We start from the raw sequence: 19,369 nt of genomic DNA, 5'->3' as shown, positions 1-19,369 counted from the left end.
TTTTCAAAATTGTGAAAGACAACATAGTGTTGCGTAAGCGTAAAATTAGTGATCGTAGTGAACGGTGCTCTCTAGAGAAAGAACCAGAAAGTCTTCCAGAAGTGTTCACGGAGGGAGATTTCCCCCCCAAGCCCTAACCCTCTCCTCCTCACCCTTCCCCTCCTCCCGTCTCCGTCAAGCCAGCAGCCACACTCGCCAAAGGTAAAGTTCAGGTTTTACTGTGCATGCATATTAAATCTAGTGTTTATATTTAATTTCATTCTTCAATTTTATAATTTTATGTAATTCCTACACGAATTTTCAACCTTAGTGAACAAAAATAAATGGAAAAATATGAATTGAAATGGTTATTCATGGTCGGGTGGAACGCATTATTTGCTTTTTATAACATTCTTATGGGAAAATCCATTTAGGTTACGAATTTTTTAGGTTACGAAGCAGGTTCTGGAACGGATTAAATTCGTAACCCAAGGTATTACTGTACTCCCCTCCAGCAGGAGAAGGAATACGCATGGCAACAGGGACCAGACAATGCGCCCCAACCCACCGGGAACATCACGCCCCTTAGAAGACATGAGAGGACCCAGCGCCAGCGAAAGACAAGTAACATCCTTGCTCAGGTCGCTGAGACCCTGCCCAACACGAATCTGCAGCCGTTAACCAACGTAGACCATTTGGACACACACACACACACACACGCTCACTCACTCAAATTTAAATTATACACATTTATGTATAAACAGAAATGATCTGACTTGTACCTTTATGCATGTTATAAAATATATATATATTTTTTTATTCCTGTATTTAGATTTCTATATTCATTTTCATTCCTGTATGTAATTTTGTAATTTTTATCTAAAACCAACATGTAACATATTAAATTTTAAACATACATTTAAGGAAACACTAGCACATGGTATTGTATTTTGAATATTTATTTAACCACTGTTTAAACTTTCACTTTTATTGTCACAGTACATATGTCCTTATGTTCTTTGTATCCAAAACAACGCCCTTAAGCTGTTAGTCCCTAGACTAACCAGTACCCATACCTCAAGGTCATACTTCCCACACGATGAAATAAATAGGCCAAAAGGCCAGATTGTAAGTCAGTAGTCGCTTGATAATGCCATAAGGCAAAACAGCTGTCGTGACAAAATTCAATAAATGGAAGAAGGAAGTCTGCATATTTTTCACCAGAAATTGACGAACAAGAATCGGAGAAAACTTCATTGGTATGAAGATACTTGCAAGAAACTTATTGATGCCACTAAAGCAATTGCTTTTAACGAATATAATATATATATATATATATATATATATATATATATATATATTATATTATAATATATATATATATATATATAATAACGGGGGCACCGCCCCCCGTTATTGAGACGCATGTATATAAAGAATCTTCAAATATTGATTATTTTGCATTTTTGGAGTCATATTTCTTCTGCCAGACTGGCGTTGTAAGCGCCCTAACCCTAGAACGTGTTGTAAACCTGGAAATAGTTTCTGATATATATAATTGAAAAGCGTTGTCGTGTTGGAACATCGTAAGCCGAACCCGTCATAAACTGGGGGACTGCATATATATATATATATATATATATATATATATAGATATATATATATATATATATATATTATATATATATATATATTATTATAATATCTATATATATCTAAAATTCCTCAAATTTGATAAGCAACTGTATTATTGATTTGGTTGCTTATGTCACTATTAAATGCTTTTATTCCATTTATTCCATTTTTTAATGTGAAGCAAAACCATAAGTTGAGTAATCTTGTTTGGAAGCCTAGCCTAGTACAACCTACCAGAAATGAAATTCACTGTACATGCATAGATTAGAACATTTCAATCAACCAAAAATGAAATTTGATTGGTAAGTAAAGCATAGCTTTATTTTTACTTTTATTTATTTAATAAGATGAGATTTTGAGGAAATCGTGTTTTGGCAACAAAATTTTAAAGAGTTGCATACTGTGTGAGATCAGATGATACATGAGAATATACAGTAGGTATATTGCATTTGTTTTATGTATAATTTGATAAATTTTCCTTTTATATTGATAGTGTTTCCTTATCCTGAATTACGCCAGATATTATGTTGTAGACTGGGCTCTTTTAGTATGTTATTTTTAGGAACGTCTTTTAAAAATCATCATTAATCTTCTGTTTTAGTAGCCTATAATCACTGATTTTTCAGTTTGCCATACATGTAATGGAAAGTGGGTGTGTGTGCGTGTGTATAAAACACCCTGTGTTTACATTTTTAGTACAAATAGCATTTCTGTATATCTAGTGTGTTTCCAAAACAAATAACTTTTGAGGTGTCACTTCTAAAAAGTAGTTAATTGTCTGTTTTTATGGAGTTAATGATTTTTCATTTCACCTCATAGTATCTTGGAAGCTTTACTTGTATGCCAGTGTGTGTGTGTGTGTGTGTGTGTGTGTGTGTGTGTGTGTGTGTGTGTAAAGCACCAGTGTTTACATCTAGTTTATGTATATGGCATTTCTCAGTGATGACGAGCGTAGAGCAAATTCATTTTAAAAATACTAAAAAGTAATTCATCTTTTTCTGTTTTATTGGATTTAAAGAGTTTTCATTTCACCTCATAATATCAAGGAAGCTTTACTTGTGGATTTTTGTGTTTACATCTACATGTGGCATTTCATGAAGGTTGACATCACTATTTAACTCCTTTATTTTTGTAGTTGACTCAAATATAATTATCGCCTATATAACAGGATGCAACAGAATATTTTATCACTGTTGATATTTCATCTCAAATATAATGTTCACATTCACAGTAAAATATTATTGAAAAAGATTTATACACTGATGTAAAATTTGTCAAGAATTTTTTCATAGATGTTGGGAACACATTGAGCTATTTATAACTTTGTCCCCTTTATTCAACTGAAGGGAAGTAATGTGCGTGTCTTTACAACTACAGTGGAACCTCGACATACGAAAGTCCCTACTTACGAAAAATCCAAGTTACGAAAGCAAAGACAAAGATTTTTTTTTGCTTCTCTTTACAAAAATAATTCAGGTTGCGAAAGGGTGTACTGTAAAATCCGAGATTCGCCCGGACCGCCAAGAACAATTTTAAAACTTGCGCGCCACCAACTGAGTAGACTTGCCTCCATCCTCCCGCTCTCCCATTGGTTCCTGATGCTAGTCGACGCCGTAAGATCCTGCTCTCCTATTGGTCAGCATCTGTCCCATCATCCCTCTACGTAAAGGCGTCCTTTGACCATTTCATCACATCAGCGTTATCATACGCACGCGGAATTCGTTCATTGACATAGATTTCGTTTGTTAACGTAAATTCGTGTTAGTAATTTCGCTTTCTTTGTATACTTGTATACTTTATCATGTTGTCTGTGAACTTAATTAACTTAATTATAGTCATGGGTCCCAAGAATGTTGCTGAAGTTCATGGAAAGAAGAGGATGCTTTCTATGGAGACAAAGATGGAGATAATTAAAAAGTATGAAGCTGGCATGCGGTTGAGTGTGATCGCTAAGGAATACGGCCGAAATCCGTCGATGATAGGCACCATCCTTAAGCAGAAGGAAGCTGTCAAAGCAGCTACACCTTCCAAGGGCATGACTATTTTGTCCAACAAGAGAAGCCACGTGCATGATGAGATGGAGAGGCTGCTTCTTGTATGGATTAAAGACAAAGAAATCGCTGGCGATACAATAACCGAGACGGCAATCTGCCACAAGGCCAACACTATTTTCGGTGATCTGATTGCCCAGGCCGAAGACGACGGAGGAGAAGGGACATCAACACCAACCCTAGACTTCAAGGCTTCTCGTGGGTGGTTTGATAAATTCTGTAAACGGACTGGCATCCATTTGGTGGTGCGGCATGGGAGGCTGCCAGCTCGGACATGAAACCGGTTGAAGCCTTTATTAAGACGTTCGACAAGATGACGATCAAGGAAGGCTACAGTTCTCAGCAAGTCTTCAACTGTGACGAGACTGGCCTTTTTTGGAAAAAAATGCCTCGGACGTACATCACGGAGAAAGAGAAGAAGCTACCCGGGCATAAGCCTATGAAAGACAGGCTTACACTCACACTTTGTTCCAAAACCAGTGGGGATTGTAATGTCAAGCCCCTACTTGTGTATCATTCTGAGACTCCTCGAGCCTTCAAGGCCCACAAAGTGCTAAAGGAGAAGCTTCCAGTGATGTGGAGGGCTAATGCAAAAGCCTGGGTAACGAGACTTTTGTTCACCGAATGGGTAAATCTGTGTTTTGGCCCGACAGTGAAGAAATTCTTGGAAGAGAAGCGCCTCCCTCAGAAATGTCTGCTGTTGTTGGACAATGCCCCTGCTCACCCTCCTGGCCTCGAGGAAGATATCCTAGCTGACTATTCTTTCATTAAGGTTCTTTATCTTCCGCCTAACACCACCCCTCTCCTCCAGCCCATGGACCAGCAAGTGATATCGAACTTCAAGAAGCTGTATACAAAACATCTTTTCAAGAGATGTTTCAACATCATCAATACCACAAACCTCACCTTGCGTGAATTTTGGAAGGAGCATTTCGATATCGTCATATGCATCTGACTCATCGATCAAGCTTGGCAGGAGGTTTCGAGGCGAACCTTGAATTCTTCGTGGAGGAAACGCTGGCCTGATGCCGTATCTGCCCGAGACTTCGAGGGATTCAATGTGGGCGAAGCTGATGCAGATTCAGAAACAGTTGACAGTCCTGAAACTGTTTCGCAACCAGATCTTGACGAGATCGTTGCACTTGGCAAGTCCATTGGGCTGATCGTCGACGAGGACAACATCAATGACCTTCTCGAGGAGCACCAAGAGGAGCTTACGACCGATGACCTGAAGGAGTTGGAGCCCATGCAACATAATGTCGTTCAAGAAGAGTTCTCTAGCAGCGGCGAGGAGGAGGAGGAGGACCCTATGACAATGGCAGAAATTAAGGATGCTCTAGCTGCTTTTCATAAAGTGCAAACATTTGTAGAAAAGAGACACCCCGAAAAGGCTTACACAGGTCATATGCTTGCACAGTTCGATGGCGTTTGCTTGAGTTGTTTCAGGGACATTGTGAAAAGCAGGCAGAAGCAATCTTCCTTGGATAGTTATTTTTGAAAGAGGCCTTTAGTAGTAGTAAGCAAACAGGAAGATCCAAGTGATACGGAAAAACAGAAAGTTGAAAGTGGTGAAGAAATTGAAATTTTGTAAAAAAACTTTTAAAAAAACTTTTTGTATAAAAAAGTCCCCAAAAAAAAAAAAAAAAGTAAAAATCAGAAAAAGACAAAAAAAAGAAATTTAATCTTAAGTTTTTTTTGTAAAGTTAAGCATTAATGTTTTCTGCCATTTGTTAATGTGTTTTATAAAGTTTAGTGTTAATGTTTTCTGCCATTTTTAATGTGTTTTGTAAAGTTAAGTGTTCATGTTTTCTGCCATTTGTCCTCCTCCTCTGTTGCCACTTTCGGAGATCGCCTCACTTGAAAGGTAAGGTTCCACATTTTACTACATATGTACATACATGTATGTATAGTATTTCTTGTACCATGTACACTAATACACTTTATTTACAGGTACAGTAAAGGTTATGTTAGGTATTGAATGGTCCAAATTGTTGTATTTCATTGTTTATTGGTCAATTTAGCTATATTATAAAATTTACTGTGGTGTTTTTGTAGGGCTTTGAACGAATTAGGCAATTTACATGTAAAACGTAGTTCGAGATACAAAAAGATCAGATTACAAAAGCCACTTCGTAACGAATTAATTTCGTATCCTGATGCACTACTGTATATGTGCACAAGTTATGGGATATTGAATGTGTTGCTTTCACTTTTGGTTTGTAAATTTTGTTTTTCATCTTCTATGCAGTGAAAATATGACAGAACACAAAATAAAAAGAGAGAAAATACAGTCAAAATAAAAACAAAAAAAGGGAAGGAATGAATCTTCTTCTAAACACCAATACTGTCATTTCCCCTTATTGGTGTCGAGCCTTCAGATTATCCCCCGCCCCCCGTTCAGCTTGGAAACATTTTGTACTCTCCCACATCGCCCAAACCCTTTCTCAGTCTGTTTATGAAAGAAGACAGTGTTATGACTATATCCTGAGACTATGCAGCATTGCCAACCATCGGAGAGTGGTTTTTACAAATTTTGAACATTTACATATGTATATTATATATCCTTGGTCCCTGGGGTCTGGTTGCGTCTGGATAATGTCCATGTAGATAAGATATTACACAATATATATATTATATATATATATATATAATATATATATATATATATATATATATATATATATATATGATATATATATATACATATATATATATATATAGATATATATATATATATATATATATATATATATATATTATATACACACACACACACACACATATACATGTATATATATATATATATATATATATATATATATATATATATATATATATATATAGTGTGTGTGTGTGTGTGTGTGTGTATAATGTAATTGTGGGCTTAAGTTTATTTAATATTTTTAGTGTAACCAATTTGAATAAAATTTTGGGCTGTGACCATATTGACAATACAGACCAATAATTGATCTTTCATACAGATTATTATTGAAATAACAATCATATGCTAGTCTTAACATGATGAACTTAAGCTTGCAGTTTTCTATATTGTAGAATTGTTTAAAAAATATGTTCTTGAATATACATGCTATCTTTGAATGCTGCAGAATTCATCAATAGTTTTACTATATCCAATTTATATAAAAACAACTGCTGTAGGATCATCATACCAAAAGTAGACCCAGTTGTTGTAATTATGCTTGCTAAATAATTAAGACCTCATATACCCTTTAAACTGAAATTACTAAGATGAGATACTACTCTTATCAAGAGCTTGTGCTTTCTGTAAATCATCAAAAATTCTTAAAAGATCTCATAAGTAAATCATTGGTAACAAAACATTGCACGGTATAGGTTAATCAGTTTTGTTTAAAAGAATATGCTTACTCTTTTTATTTGTATGTTTCAAGGATTTTTCATAATACAGAGTATAATTTGCTTTAAATTTATTAGGATAAAGTAGTTATAAATAATTTGGTAATTGTATAACCAAAATTTATTTTAGGAAATAAAACCTTCCATCTAAAGAAATTTTTTTGTTTTTTCAAAAGTTGGATTTGGAACATATTAGATAGTTTGGGTATGTTATATTACTGAGGATCATAGCTATAATTCAAACTTAAAACCATTTTTTAAAGATTTGATGTGCAGCTTTTCTTGTAAATTTTATTCTCAAGACCAGTAAGAATAAGGAAATATTTCTCATCCTTGTCATAGACAAGTTAATGTACAGACGGTTTGTTAAAATGTTGTTATAATATGCAAAAACATACACTTAGTAAATGAGCATAAAATTGATGGCTACCCTTATTTAATTTCAGATAAATGAGAAGCTAAAAACTTCGACAGTCGGTGGTCAAATAATTGGCAATTTGACTTTCGAAAACATTGTTCAAATAGATACTTACACTGTCCGTGCAGAGTATATGACTGAAGTATCAACAGGAATTACGAGTGACCCCATTTTTGGTATTATGAATGGATTAGACCAGAAAACAATTTTTGGTACAACCGACTTGAAATACAAAGGTAAAGTTTGATCATCATGAGAACCTGGTCAAATTTTTGTAATTTGTAATTTATCAGTCTTCTTCAAGTGAGAAACAGTCATCCTTAGCTGTGTATCCATGTCCTAACATGATACTAATAATGACTTAACAGTTACCCCTAATATGTTTGTTATCAAAGTAATCATATAATTTTCTTAAATTCCATATCCAACTTGGTGATGATGAGTTTAATAGTGTGATACCATTAAGATTTTCTAGAGGAATGAGAAAAACAGATGGGAAAGAATGCATTTTGATTATTAACCATACATTATGGACACTGTTTGCAGTTTGATTGTCCTAAATAGAGACTGGCCTCTTAGTCATTCTAGGTATTTTTTTCAGCCTGTCTCTGTCCCAGATCCCAAAGTACTTTCTTGGATCCTGCAGGCATATGGAAATGCTTTAGAGGATTCAGCTTTGCATCCTGTATGAATAGTGATTCAAGCATAGGCATAATTGATTGTTGAATCTGGTGTATTTCAGTGCTTTACTATATGCTTAAATGATTGGAGCATCTGTGCTACCATATGGGACTGCTTGGTTATTTTCATTTGTTACTATTCTCAAACCTTGGGCAGTACCATAGCCTTTGAAGTATGACATCTGAAAGTATTGGGTTCAAGTCACACACACCTCTCCTTAAATATATTTGATTTTATTCACTGATTTATGTGCATGTATTCTGGTTTGTTTTGTATTTGTTATTAATCAAATGTATTTACTATTTAATATATGCACATTATGTAATTTATATGATTTTCTTTATGTTACTCTTGTATGTAATTGCAATATATTTAGTTTCATAGGGATGTATGTATGTATGTATGAATAATAATAATAATAATAATAATAATAATAATAATAATAATAATAATAATAATAATAATAATAAAGGCTAAGAAGCAAGAAAACAAGGGAGGAACTCAACGAGAAATACAAAGTACAAGAGAGGGGACTAAACAACACAATAGAAGATGTAAAACAGAGGCTTAAGGCCAAAGCACATAAGATCCAACGGTACATGAACAGGAATAAGGGATACCAACAGAACAAACTATTCGGAACCAACCAGAAAAGACTATACAGCCAACTAAGAGGGGAAGACAACCCCCAAGAAATTCTTGAAGCCAAACCAAGTAAGAGACTCTGGGAAAACATATGGAGCAATCCGGTATCACACAACAAACATGCAACATGGCTCCAGGAAATCAAGGAAGAAGAAACAGGGAGAATAAAACAAAGATTCACAGAGATCACGACAGACACAGTCAGACACCAACTAAAGAAAATGCCAAACTGGAAAGCCCCAGGTCCCGATGAAGTCCATGGATACTGGCTCAAAAACTTCAAGGCCCTACACCCACGAATAGCAGAACAACTCCAGCATTGTATCTCAGATCACCAAGCACCCAAATGGATGACCACAGGAAGAACATCCTTAGTACAAAAAGACAAGAGTAAGGGAAATATAGCCAGTAACTACAGGCCCATCACCTGCCTACCAATAATGTGGAAGTTACTAACAGGTATCATCAGTGAAAGGCTATACAACTACCTAGAGGAGACAAACACCATCCCCCACCAACAGAAAGGCTGCAGAAGGAAGTGTAGGGGCACAAAAGACCAGCTCCTGATATACAAAATGGTAATGAAGAACAGTAGGAGAAGGAAAACCAACCTAAGCATGGCATGGATAGACTATAAGAAAGCCTTCGACATGATACCACACACATGGCTAATAGAATGCCTGAAAATATATGGGGCAGAGGAAAATACCATCAGCTTCCTCAGAAATACAATGCGCAACTGGAATACAATACTTACAAGCTCTGGAATAAGACTAGCAGAGGTTAATATCAGGAGAGGGATCTTCCAGGGCGACTCACTGTCCCCACTACTCTTCGTAGTAGCCATGATTCCCATGACAAAAGTACTACAGAAGATGGATGCCGGGTACCAACTCGAGAAAAGAGGCAACAAAATCAACCATCTGATGTTCATGGACGACATCAAGCTGTATGGTAAGAGCATCAAGGAAATAGATACCCTAATCCAGACTGTAAGGATTGTATCTGGGGACATCAGGATGGAGTTTGGAATAGAAAAATGCGCCTTAGTCAACATACAAAAAGGCAAAGTAACGAGAACTGAAGGGATAAAGCTACCAGATGGGAGCAACATCAAACACATAGATGAGACAGGATACAAATACCTGGGAATAATGGAAGGAGGAGATATAAAACACCAAGAGATGAAGGACACGATCAGGAAAGAATATATGCAGAGACTCAAGGCGATACTCAAGTCAAAACTCAACGCCGGAAATATGATAAAAGCCATAAACACATGGGCAGTGCCAGTAATCAGATACAGCGCAGGAATAGTGGAATGGACAAAGGCAGAACTCCGCAGCATAGATCAGAAAACCAGGAAACATATGACAATACACAAAGCACTACACCCAAGAGCAAATACGGACAGACTATACATAACACGAAAGGAAGGAGGGAGAGGACTACTAAGTATAGAGGACTGCGTCAACATCGAAAACAGAGCACTGGGGCAATATCTGAAAACCAGTGAAGACAAGTGGCTAAAGAGTGCATGGGAAGAAGGACTAATAAAAGTAGACGAAGACCCAGAAAATACAGAGACAGGAGAAAGACAGAAAAGAACAGAGGACTGGCACAACAAACCAATGCACGGACAATACATGAGACAGACTAAAGAACTAGCCAGCGATGACAATTGGCAATGGCTACAGAGGGGAGAGCTCAAGAAGGAAACTGAAGGAATGATAACAGCAGCACAAGATCAGGCCCTAAGAACCAGATATGTTCAAAGTACGATAGACGGAAATAACATCTCTCCCATATGTAGGAAGTGCAATACGAAAAATGAAACCATAAACCACATAGCAAGCGAATGCCCGGCACTTGCACAGAACCAGTACAAAAAGAGGCACGATTCAGTGGCAAAAGCCCTCCACTGGAGCCTGTGCAAGAAACATCAGCTACCTTGCAGTAATAAGTGGTACGAGCACCAACCTGAAGGAGTGATAGAAAACGATCAGGCAAAGATCCTCTGGGACTATGGTATCAGAATGGATAGGGTGATACGTGCAAACAGACCAGACGTGACGTTGATTGACAAAGTCAAGAAGAAAGTATCACTCTTTGATGTCGCAATACCATGGGACACCAGAGTTGAAGAGAAAGAGAGGGAAAAAATGGATAAGTATCAAGATCTGAAAATAGAAATAAGAAGGATATGGGATATGCCAGTGGAAATCGTACCCATAATCATAGGAGCACTAGGCACGATCCCAAGATCCCTGAAAAGGAATCTAGAAAAAACTAGAGGCTGAAGTAGCTCCAGGACTCATGCAGAAGAGTGTGATCCTAGAAACGGCACACATAGTAAGAAAAGTGATGGACTCTTAAGGAGGCAGGATGCAACCCGGAACCCCACACTATAAATACCACCTAGTCGAATGGAGGACTGTGATAGAGCAAAAAAAAAAAAAAAAAAAAAAAAACAATAATAATAAATAATAATAATAAAATAAAAAATAATAATAAGAATAATAATAATAATAATAATAATAATAATAATAATAATAATAGGAGGAGGAGAAAACTAAAAAGAGAGAATTGACAGTAGTTGATTACTGAGGTTATGCAACATTGGCCAGGCAAAACCAGAGGCTGCTGAAGGAGGTTGATGTCTTCCTGTGTAATGATAGGGATAAGTGAAGAAACCTCTAATGGCATTGGTTGATCTAGAGATAGGAGGGCCATGTCTGGCAATCAGACCAGTCTTTTAAAAACTGGCAGTTTGAACCAATCTTAAAGATATGGCAAGGAGACTTGTGGAAGTGCTATGTTCATAGTAACCTACAGCAAATAGGATGTAGAAAACATGGCGTGCTTATGGCAAGAGTGAGGGAACAGAAGGTGTACAGTATGAAGACTTTTAGACCAGCAAGGAACAATAATTAAAATAGTATAGCCTAGAGAGAAAGAAGAATCCCAGATATTCTGAGGCAATGTACAACACGAGAAAAGCTACAGCAATTAACCTACCATCCATTGAAAGATATAATTACCATTAACTGAAAGAGAAAGCTAGTATCAGTAAAACTAGTGATTTTGTATATTCTGGAGTTAGATTTGTGAATGAATTCATAAGAGCCAAAATGAAACTAAACCCAGACAAACCAGAGAAAGAATATACATTAAGCAAAAAACGAAAGAATAAAAGCAGAATCAGCAACAATACAAAGGTTCAAAGGTAGCTCCCAAGTATAAATAGAACAAGTTTGAAAGCCAGTCCTACAAACATTTGGATTTCAAAGTGGCTACTGGACCTAGAGGGAAAGAGTCATAATTAAACAACAAGAGTTTAGCATTATGGAGACGAAAGTAAGTGATCAAATAAGAATTAAGACCAGCAGTATGCAAGATACCACACTGGATTACAACAGAAAGAATATCATGTTTAAATTATAACTACCTATAGGAAACACAGTTTGCCATAGGGAATGCATTGACTGTAAGGAAAGGAAGACAAACCTCACTCATAACTTATTGAATGCTTGAAGATATCCCTAACAGCATTAAGTACTGTAGATTCACTTCAGCCATGCTATTCAAAGTCCCCATGGTAATAGTTACATTGGCCTTCAGGAAAACTTAAAGTGGCTAGCAATTTGGAAGACAGGGCAGTCTGTCTAAAGTGAAGGAATCCAATTTCCAAATGAGAGAAACATCAAGGATATAGGAGAGACTGAGAATACTGGTGTCAGACAATTTTAAAAAACCAGGAGATGAAAGTAGGCAGTACAGTCCAAGCTCAATGGTGGACATATTGTAAAGGCAATCACTACATGGCCAATAGTAAGATACTGTGGAGGGATAGTAGTTTGGACAAACAAATAAAGACTTAGAAACAGGGCACATCAAAAAGCCAGTATGGCGAGATGTATGAAACCCAATGTAATTTAAGATTTTTACTAAATTACTTTGTACAAAAAATTTAAATGTAAAGAAACATCTATATACAACAATTCTCAACAAAACTATTTTAATTGGGGCAAAAAAAAAACCTTCACCACTACTTCATCATCATTTCCCACCGTAAAGGTGGCTGGCAAGTCCTCCCACATATCGCCAAACGAAGGGAGAAGAGGAGATGTGGGGTCTGCTTCTGTAAGCTGAGGTAATGGATCACCTTTCAAGCCTGCCTGGATGGTGACATCAGCAATCTTCGTCAGGAAGGGAAGTGGTGCTTCCTCTTCCGTCATGAAGATTGTGAAAGGGCTCTTGAAAGCTTGAAGCCTGGTATTGTGACAATCCCAGTCTTCTAAGCATGAAGCCATTCCCTCTGCACGTGATCTCTGCTATAGAGGACTGTCTCCTTCGGGATCTTGTCCTCCCTATTTAGCGCTGCCTCCGTCAGTCTGGCATACCCCATGAAAGGAGGCTGTAGGTTTGCGGGGTGGAACTCGAAGTCCTCAATCCTTCAAGTTCCGCACTCCGGGATGGAGATAAGGCCATCCTTGAAAGGGGCGAAAGCCGCTACTCTCCAAGGGTTACTCATGGAGAATGCCGGGAGAGTGTCATATGCCGGGAGTTGAACAAGACCGGCACCAACTGTCGAAGTAGCAGCTTGAGGAGCTTGGTTAAAGCCAGATAGGAGGTTCTCTTGGGTGGACATTCTGTCCGAAAGCTGGGTGAACATTTGTTCCATGCTTGACCTCAAGGAACCTACCAAGTCTCCCACCTGCTGCATCATTCCGGCAGAAAACACAGCAGAATCAAAATACTCGTAGGCACAGAGCCTGACGATGTCCCCGGGAGGACTCCGGTAGAAGAAGGGGAAATCACTGACTCCGCCGGAGTGCGGGATCTCTCCCTGGAGGACTTGCTCCTCGACCCTTTTGGAAGTGAAGCTGATGAAGAAGCTTTCACTTTCTCTGCTCCGGGGTAAGAAGCTGGAGACTTATGAGCCGAAGAAGACGAAGAAGTCTTTTTGGACGACGTCTTCTTAAGGGTTTTCTGCTCTCTGTGACCCTTCACCTTGGGGACCACAGAAGCAGCGGGTGCACTATACGGGAGCTCAGCGCCCGTAAAGCCCTGAAAGGAAGAAGAAGAAGGGACAGGAGATAAAGATCCAGATGCACTCAAGGGAAGCCCTTGAGTGTCCAACGTACCTACCTCAACCAATAAATCTTCTACACCTACTGCCATAGGCTCTACATTTATGTCCAGAGTGGCGACCTCCGCCGCGATGTCCTGGCCTGGTACTTCCTTAAGGGCTTGCTCCACCTGTTGCTGGATTGCGGCGATCGTCGGAGCCGCCGCAGCAGGGTCGACGTACCCCGTCGACTTGCCTCCGGGGAACAACAGAACAGCCATCCTTTTTTCTAGGATGTAGGGCTGTCCTTTGGCGGCGTTTTTACTGAATCCGCCGACCCAGGCTTTCAGGGTCGCGAAAGCCGCGTCCTTGACTATGGCAGCCTGAAAGAGAGGGCTATTATTAACACTTAAGTCTAAAGGTGATCCTTAACCACTAGACTAAGATGAGCTTAAGCTTAACTATATATCAGAACTCATATTGCATGAACGTGCTGATGACCAAAAGTACTTACTCCCTCCAAAAACTGGTTCACAAGCTCATAACAGATAGAGCAAGCTTCGTGAAACCAGACCTGAAGATTACCATGACTGGTGGAGCAGGGAGCATGGGTCCTGCAGACCTCATGCCCGCACGGGTCTTGTAGTACGGCGTTACAGCCGGGATGCTGGCAGTTGGTAGCCTGTAAGTGGAAAGATACATGAGTATCAAGTTTACACTCACAAGACTACTCTAGTACTCCGCTGCATGCCGGAGGTCGATGAAAAAACGGGCATAACCCCTCCCCTGAGATCCTTTGGGTTAAACAGGTGACACAATAACTCCGGTGTACACCGGAGGAGGAAATTCCATAAACCAGAGGTAAATATATATAGGTATATAACATATAACTATAAGGAAATTTCCAACGGAGGACAGGGGAGGGAACCCAAGCTTAAGCTAAATCACTTAAACTAAACTTAAGCATAGCGAGAATGATATATCGGAGAACGACTCCAAAGCGTGAAGCTGTCCAACGCTACCGGAAGAATGCCCCTAGGGGTAAACGCCGGAGACGATGGAACAACGGATAGCTAAAGGACCTACTGAAATCATATCCGCTCCGGTGGTTGGTGGAGCCTACCACCCTCCCCATAACCGATGGGACGCCGGGGTAGAAGAGCCAGAGATCCGTCTGTCGTGGGGAGGTAAAACGAGGAGGGAAGAAATCAGATCCCGTGTACTCCGGGGAGCGCCGGCGCAACCGGAGAGGGGGGAGGCCAACCCCCCAACCCCCACCACACCGGAGCACCCCTGAGCGCAAGGGAGAACGAGGTCACCCCCAGCCTAATGGTCTGTCCAGGCTCCCCTACTCCCTCCGTGTGGGGAGAGAGGGAGCCGGGCCCGGGTGGAACGGGCGTCCAGCGGTACCGCGATCGAGAGTGGACCAAGGTACGATAACACAACACAACCGACCTGGTCGGTATAAAACGCAAGGGTCTCATGCAACCAAACTGACCAGAATGGTGCAGCAAAACTGTATAAGGATGCAACAAAACTGTAAAAAGATAATGCAAAAAAATTGCTAAGAACAGAATCTACCGTGGGCCAAGAAAACAGGACCACTAGAGACCCAGGCTATAATGATGCTGGACGCCCAAAGTTAACCATAATCATGTAAGACTATTACATCGATAAAATAATAATAATAAAAATAGGGGAAAAAATAATGAGTGAAAGAGAAAGGAAGTCCAGGAGTGAACGACTGAATCCGAAGAAAAGTCTACCACTCAGAGCTAGCCTAAGCCGATAAGGAGAGCAATGGCCAGGGTCTAGACAAAGGAAAACACTCAGATGCCTACGCTTAGGAGGAGAGACATGCATGCATGAACTAACACCAGGGGTAGGCTAAATCCCCTAAACGATGTAAATAGTATAATCAATAATGTAAATAAGTAAAAAGGACTAGAGTAACACGTGAATAAGTGAAAGGAAAGGTTCCAAGGTATGGGAGACCTCGAACCTAACCGAACACGAGGCGAGGGAACGCCATGCGCCAGACCGGGAACCTGTATTCGCACCTAAAAAACGGTAAAACAAGTTCCCAGCTGGAATAAACTAAATCCAAACCTTTTCAGGGCACTTAACTTAGCTGCTGCAATAGCTGCACGTTCCATCTCGACGAATAAAGAGAGATAATCCACAAAAGCACAGAGCAAAAGCAAAACACGTGTGGCTCCTAGTCCGCTAACTGAAAGGATGGCCACCAGAGGCGCGGCAGTCGGCGTGGCGTGGGGTGTAGTGGTAGTAGTTGCCGCCTCGACCTGTGGGTCGGCTCTCTCAGTTGGGGATTTTGGTGTGGGAGAATTCTAAATGGCAAGAAGTTCGTGGTAGTGGTCTCACTCGCCCCAGTTACCATAACGACACCCTTCTTTTATTTGGGTGAGGAGTCAGTTATACTGACATCTTTTTTATTTATTTTTCTCTGGTATTTGTTAGCTCATTTACCTTAGAAATAATGAACTAAAGGATTATTTCACTGGGCGACATGAACCCATCGCCCAGAAATATATTTTTCCTACGTCAAAATCCTTTTAGTGAGTTGTATTTACAGTTGTATGTAATAGTGCAGAAAGTCTCCTGTATAACAGTCTGACACTTGTCATTCACAAAAAATAAGAAAAAACAGTGATCTGCATATTACTATACAGGGAAAGTTGCAGTCACTTGATTTTAGCACACAAAATATCATTGTAGAAAGCAGTCCAATAGAGGGAGCATGTTCTTTGAGAAAACGTCTCTTAGAGAATTATACCAAATGTTGTGTAGTCTTTAAAGGCATTATTTGTTACACCAAGAGCTCAGTGTTTGTCAACAGTAACACAAATGGTAGATAACCACTTGGAATGAAAAACTCATCTCTGTTGAAAAAGAACCTGAAAAATATAAGGAAAGGATCGATCACCAGCTAACAAGCAAATGCGTTGTCAGTACCATAGGCAAATCAGGGTGTAGCTGAGTACGGCAGTTTGCAATGACTGACTATGGGAGAGCTCAAGAAGGAAACCGAAGGCCTGTTGGTTGTAGCACAAGACTAAGCCTGCATACATACGTATATACAAAATAAAGCAGATGGCCAAATATCATCATCATTTCCTATTTACCATAATGCACACAAATGGAGAACCATCCACATCATCAAATGCACAGCATCAGCGCAAAATGAAGACAAGAGAAGGCATGGCACAGTTACCAGGGCATTTCCCTTGAAGATCTGCTTAGAAAATCTCCCACCAGATACTACAGGCAAGTTGTGAACAATACATATTGTGCTAGGAAAAAAAATCAAGGTCCTCTGGGACTACAATATTTTAGAAATGGCCTTTTGATACACTAGAAGATCAGTCCTGATAAACAAAGAAACAGGCTCAAAAAGTTTACTGCTTTCCACAGCAAGGATAATTTAAGAGTTGTAATCCTAAGAAAACAAGGTAATAGGGATGAGATTCTCAGGAGGCAGGTTGCAGCCCAGATTCAGACTAAGATACCAACATAGCTAGGTTATGAAGATGATGATGGTAATGATGTATTCAAAAGGTTTCAAGACCTTACAAAAATGAACATTACTTGAGTTAAATTTGGTTATACAAGGGCATCCAAGGTAGTCGCCTTATGCACCAATACACCACACCTCTACCATGCTTGGAAGACCTCCAGGAAGTATTTGTTCTGTCTGTGAAACCATCAGTTTTTGTGTAGGTTTATCTGAACATAGAAAGTTGCACCAGTACTCAGTGTTGTCTTTAAATTATTGTAGTACCATAAACATTTAGAGGTTCAAATCCTAGCCATATTTTCAGTAATGAAGACAAAATTATCTCATCTGCTAGTAGAAAGACACTGAAGGACTGGTTGTGAGGGAAAGCAACTTAGGAAATATAATGATTGAAGATAGCTTTCCTCCATGATGTTAAAATGGCAATCATTCAGGTTTAGCTCCATTTATGAGAAGAGAGAAATTGCAAGTAGGAGGAGGTATGAAGCAAAGATTATAGTGCTGCTGGAAAACTTAGATTTTAAATATATTGTGAACATTGCACATTGCAGTTGCAATTGCACAACCATTTAGGTAATTTCTGTGAATTTCCTCCCACAAACACCTGACAATGTTTTGGATAACATGTTCAAAAAGTCGGCTTCTTCATTGATGGTAATCAACTATTTGACGTACGTACATATGTATTATCAGTCACTCTTGTTTTGACATTAGTGTTACTGTACATCCATGCTGCGTACTTGGGCTATTGTATTGGTTGGGATATGCATACATACCTTTTAGAACTTGCCAATAATGGCTATGATGTATACATGATATCAGTTCTAGCCTTAGCTTAGTCTAGTAGAATATGAGATAATGTTTTGGTCATTGCTGTAGATGGCACTTACAGTAGAAGACTAGTGAATCTCCATATTCAAGGTTAATAAGGTTGGCTAAGATTGAGGAACGTAAAGTCTTGACTTTGGTGGATTCTTTAATCCTTTCCGAGATTTACAGTACTGTACTACATATAGAGGTGTATATCTGAAAATGGGATTTGCAGATGTGGATATAAATTTGTTCACATTTGTACAAGAAATATTATTACTGTAACGTAAAATGTGGAAGCTTACCTTTCGAGTGAGGCTATCTCCGAAAGTGGCGGCAGAGGAGGAGGACAAACGGCAGATAACGTACGTACGTACGTACACTTAACTTCACGAAAACACATATAAAATTTAAGGAAAACTATAAAACTAAAATTTACGAAACACCTTAACAAATCTGTAACACTTAACTTACAAAAATCTAGAAATTACGTAAAAAAAAAAATTATTTTTTTTATTTTTAACTTTTTTTTTTTACTTTTATGTAGGCTTTTTTTTTTTTTTTTTTTTTACAGAATTTCAACTTCATCACCACTTTCAACGTTCTGTTTTTCATCACTTGGTTCTTCCTTTTTGCTTTCAACATTCTGTTTTTTATCACTTGGTTCTTCCTTTTTGCTTACTCCTGCTAATGCTGAAGGCCTCTTTAAAAAATAATGATCCAAGGAAGATTGCTTCTGCCTACTTTTCACAATGTTCCTGAAATGACTGAGGCAAACGTCATCAAACTGCGCAAGCATATGACCTGTGTGAGCCTTTTCGGGGTGTCTTTTTTCGATAAACGATTGCACTTCATGAAAAGCGGCTAAGACCTCCTTAATTTCTGCCGTTGTCATAGGCTCCTCCTCTTCATCGCCGCTGCTAGAGAACTCCTCTTGAACGACGTTATGTTGCATGGCCTCCAACTCCTTCAGGTCATCCGTCGTAAGCTCCTCTTGGTGCTCCTCGAGAAGGTCGTTGATGTCGTCCTCGTCAACGACCAGCCCCATGGACTTGCCGAGTGCAACGATCTCGTCAAGATCTGGTTGGGAAACAGTTTCGGGATCATCAACTGTTTCGGACTCGGCAGCACCAGCTTTGCCCACGTCGAATCCCTCGAAGTCTCGGGCG

At 39.1% G+C, this 19,369-nt stretch overlaps 1 protein-coding gene across 5 annotated transcripts in view; it reads left to right on the top strand.

The window, feature by feature from the left end:
* The window catches only part of LOC135219819 (uncharacterized protein DDB_G0271670-like), a 217,081-nt gene that overhangs the window by 151,589 nt on the left and 46,123 nt on the right, over positions 1–19,369 (top strand). For all 5 annotated transcript variants that reach the window (XM_064256910.1, XM_064256907.1, XM_064256909.1 and 2 more), the window contains one exon: positions 7,487–7,694. In XM_064256910.1, coding sequence (XP_064112980.1) covers positions 7,487–7,694 — 208 coding nt within the window. The remainder of the gene's footprint in view (positions 1–7,486; positions 7,695–19,369) is intronic.

This window comes from Macrobrachium nipponense, chromosome 1 (assembly GCF_015104395.2).
Source record: "Macrobrachium nipponense isolate FS-2020 chromosome 1, ASM1510439v2, whole genome shotgun sequence".
In the NCBI taxonomy this organism is placed as follows: Eukaryota; Metazoa; Arthropoda; class Malacostraca; order Decapoda; family Palaemonidae; genus Macrobrachium; species Macrobrachium nipponense.
The sequence above is the reverse complement of the archived record's forward strand: the minus strand, read 5'-3'. Positions and strand labels throughout refer to the sequence as shown.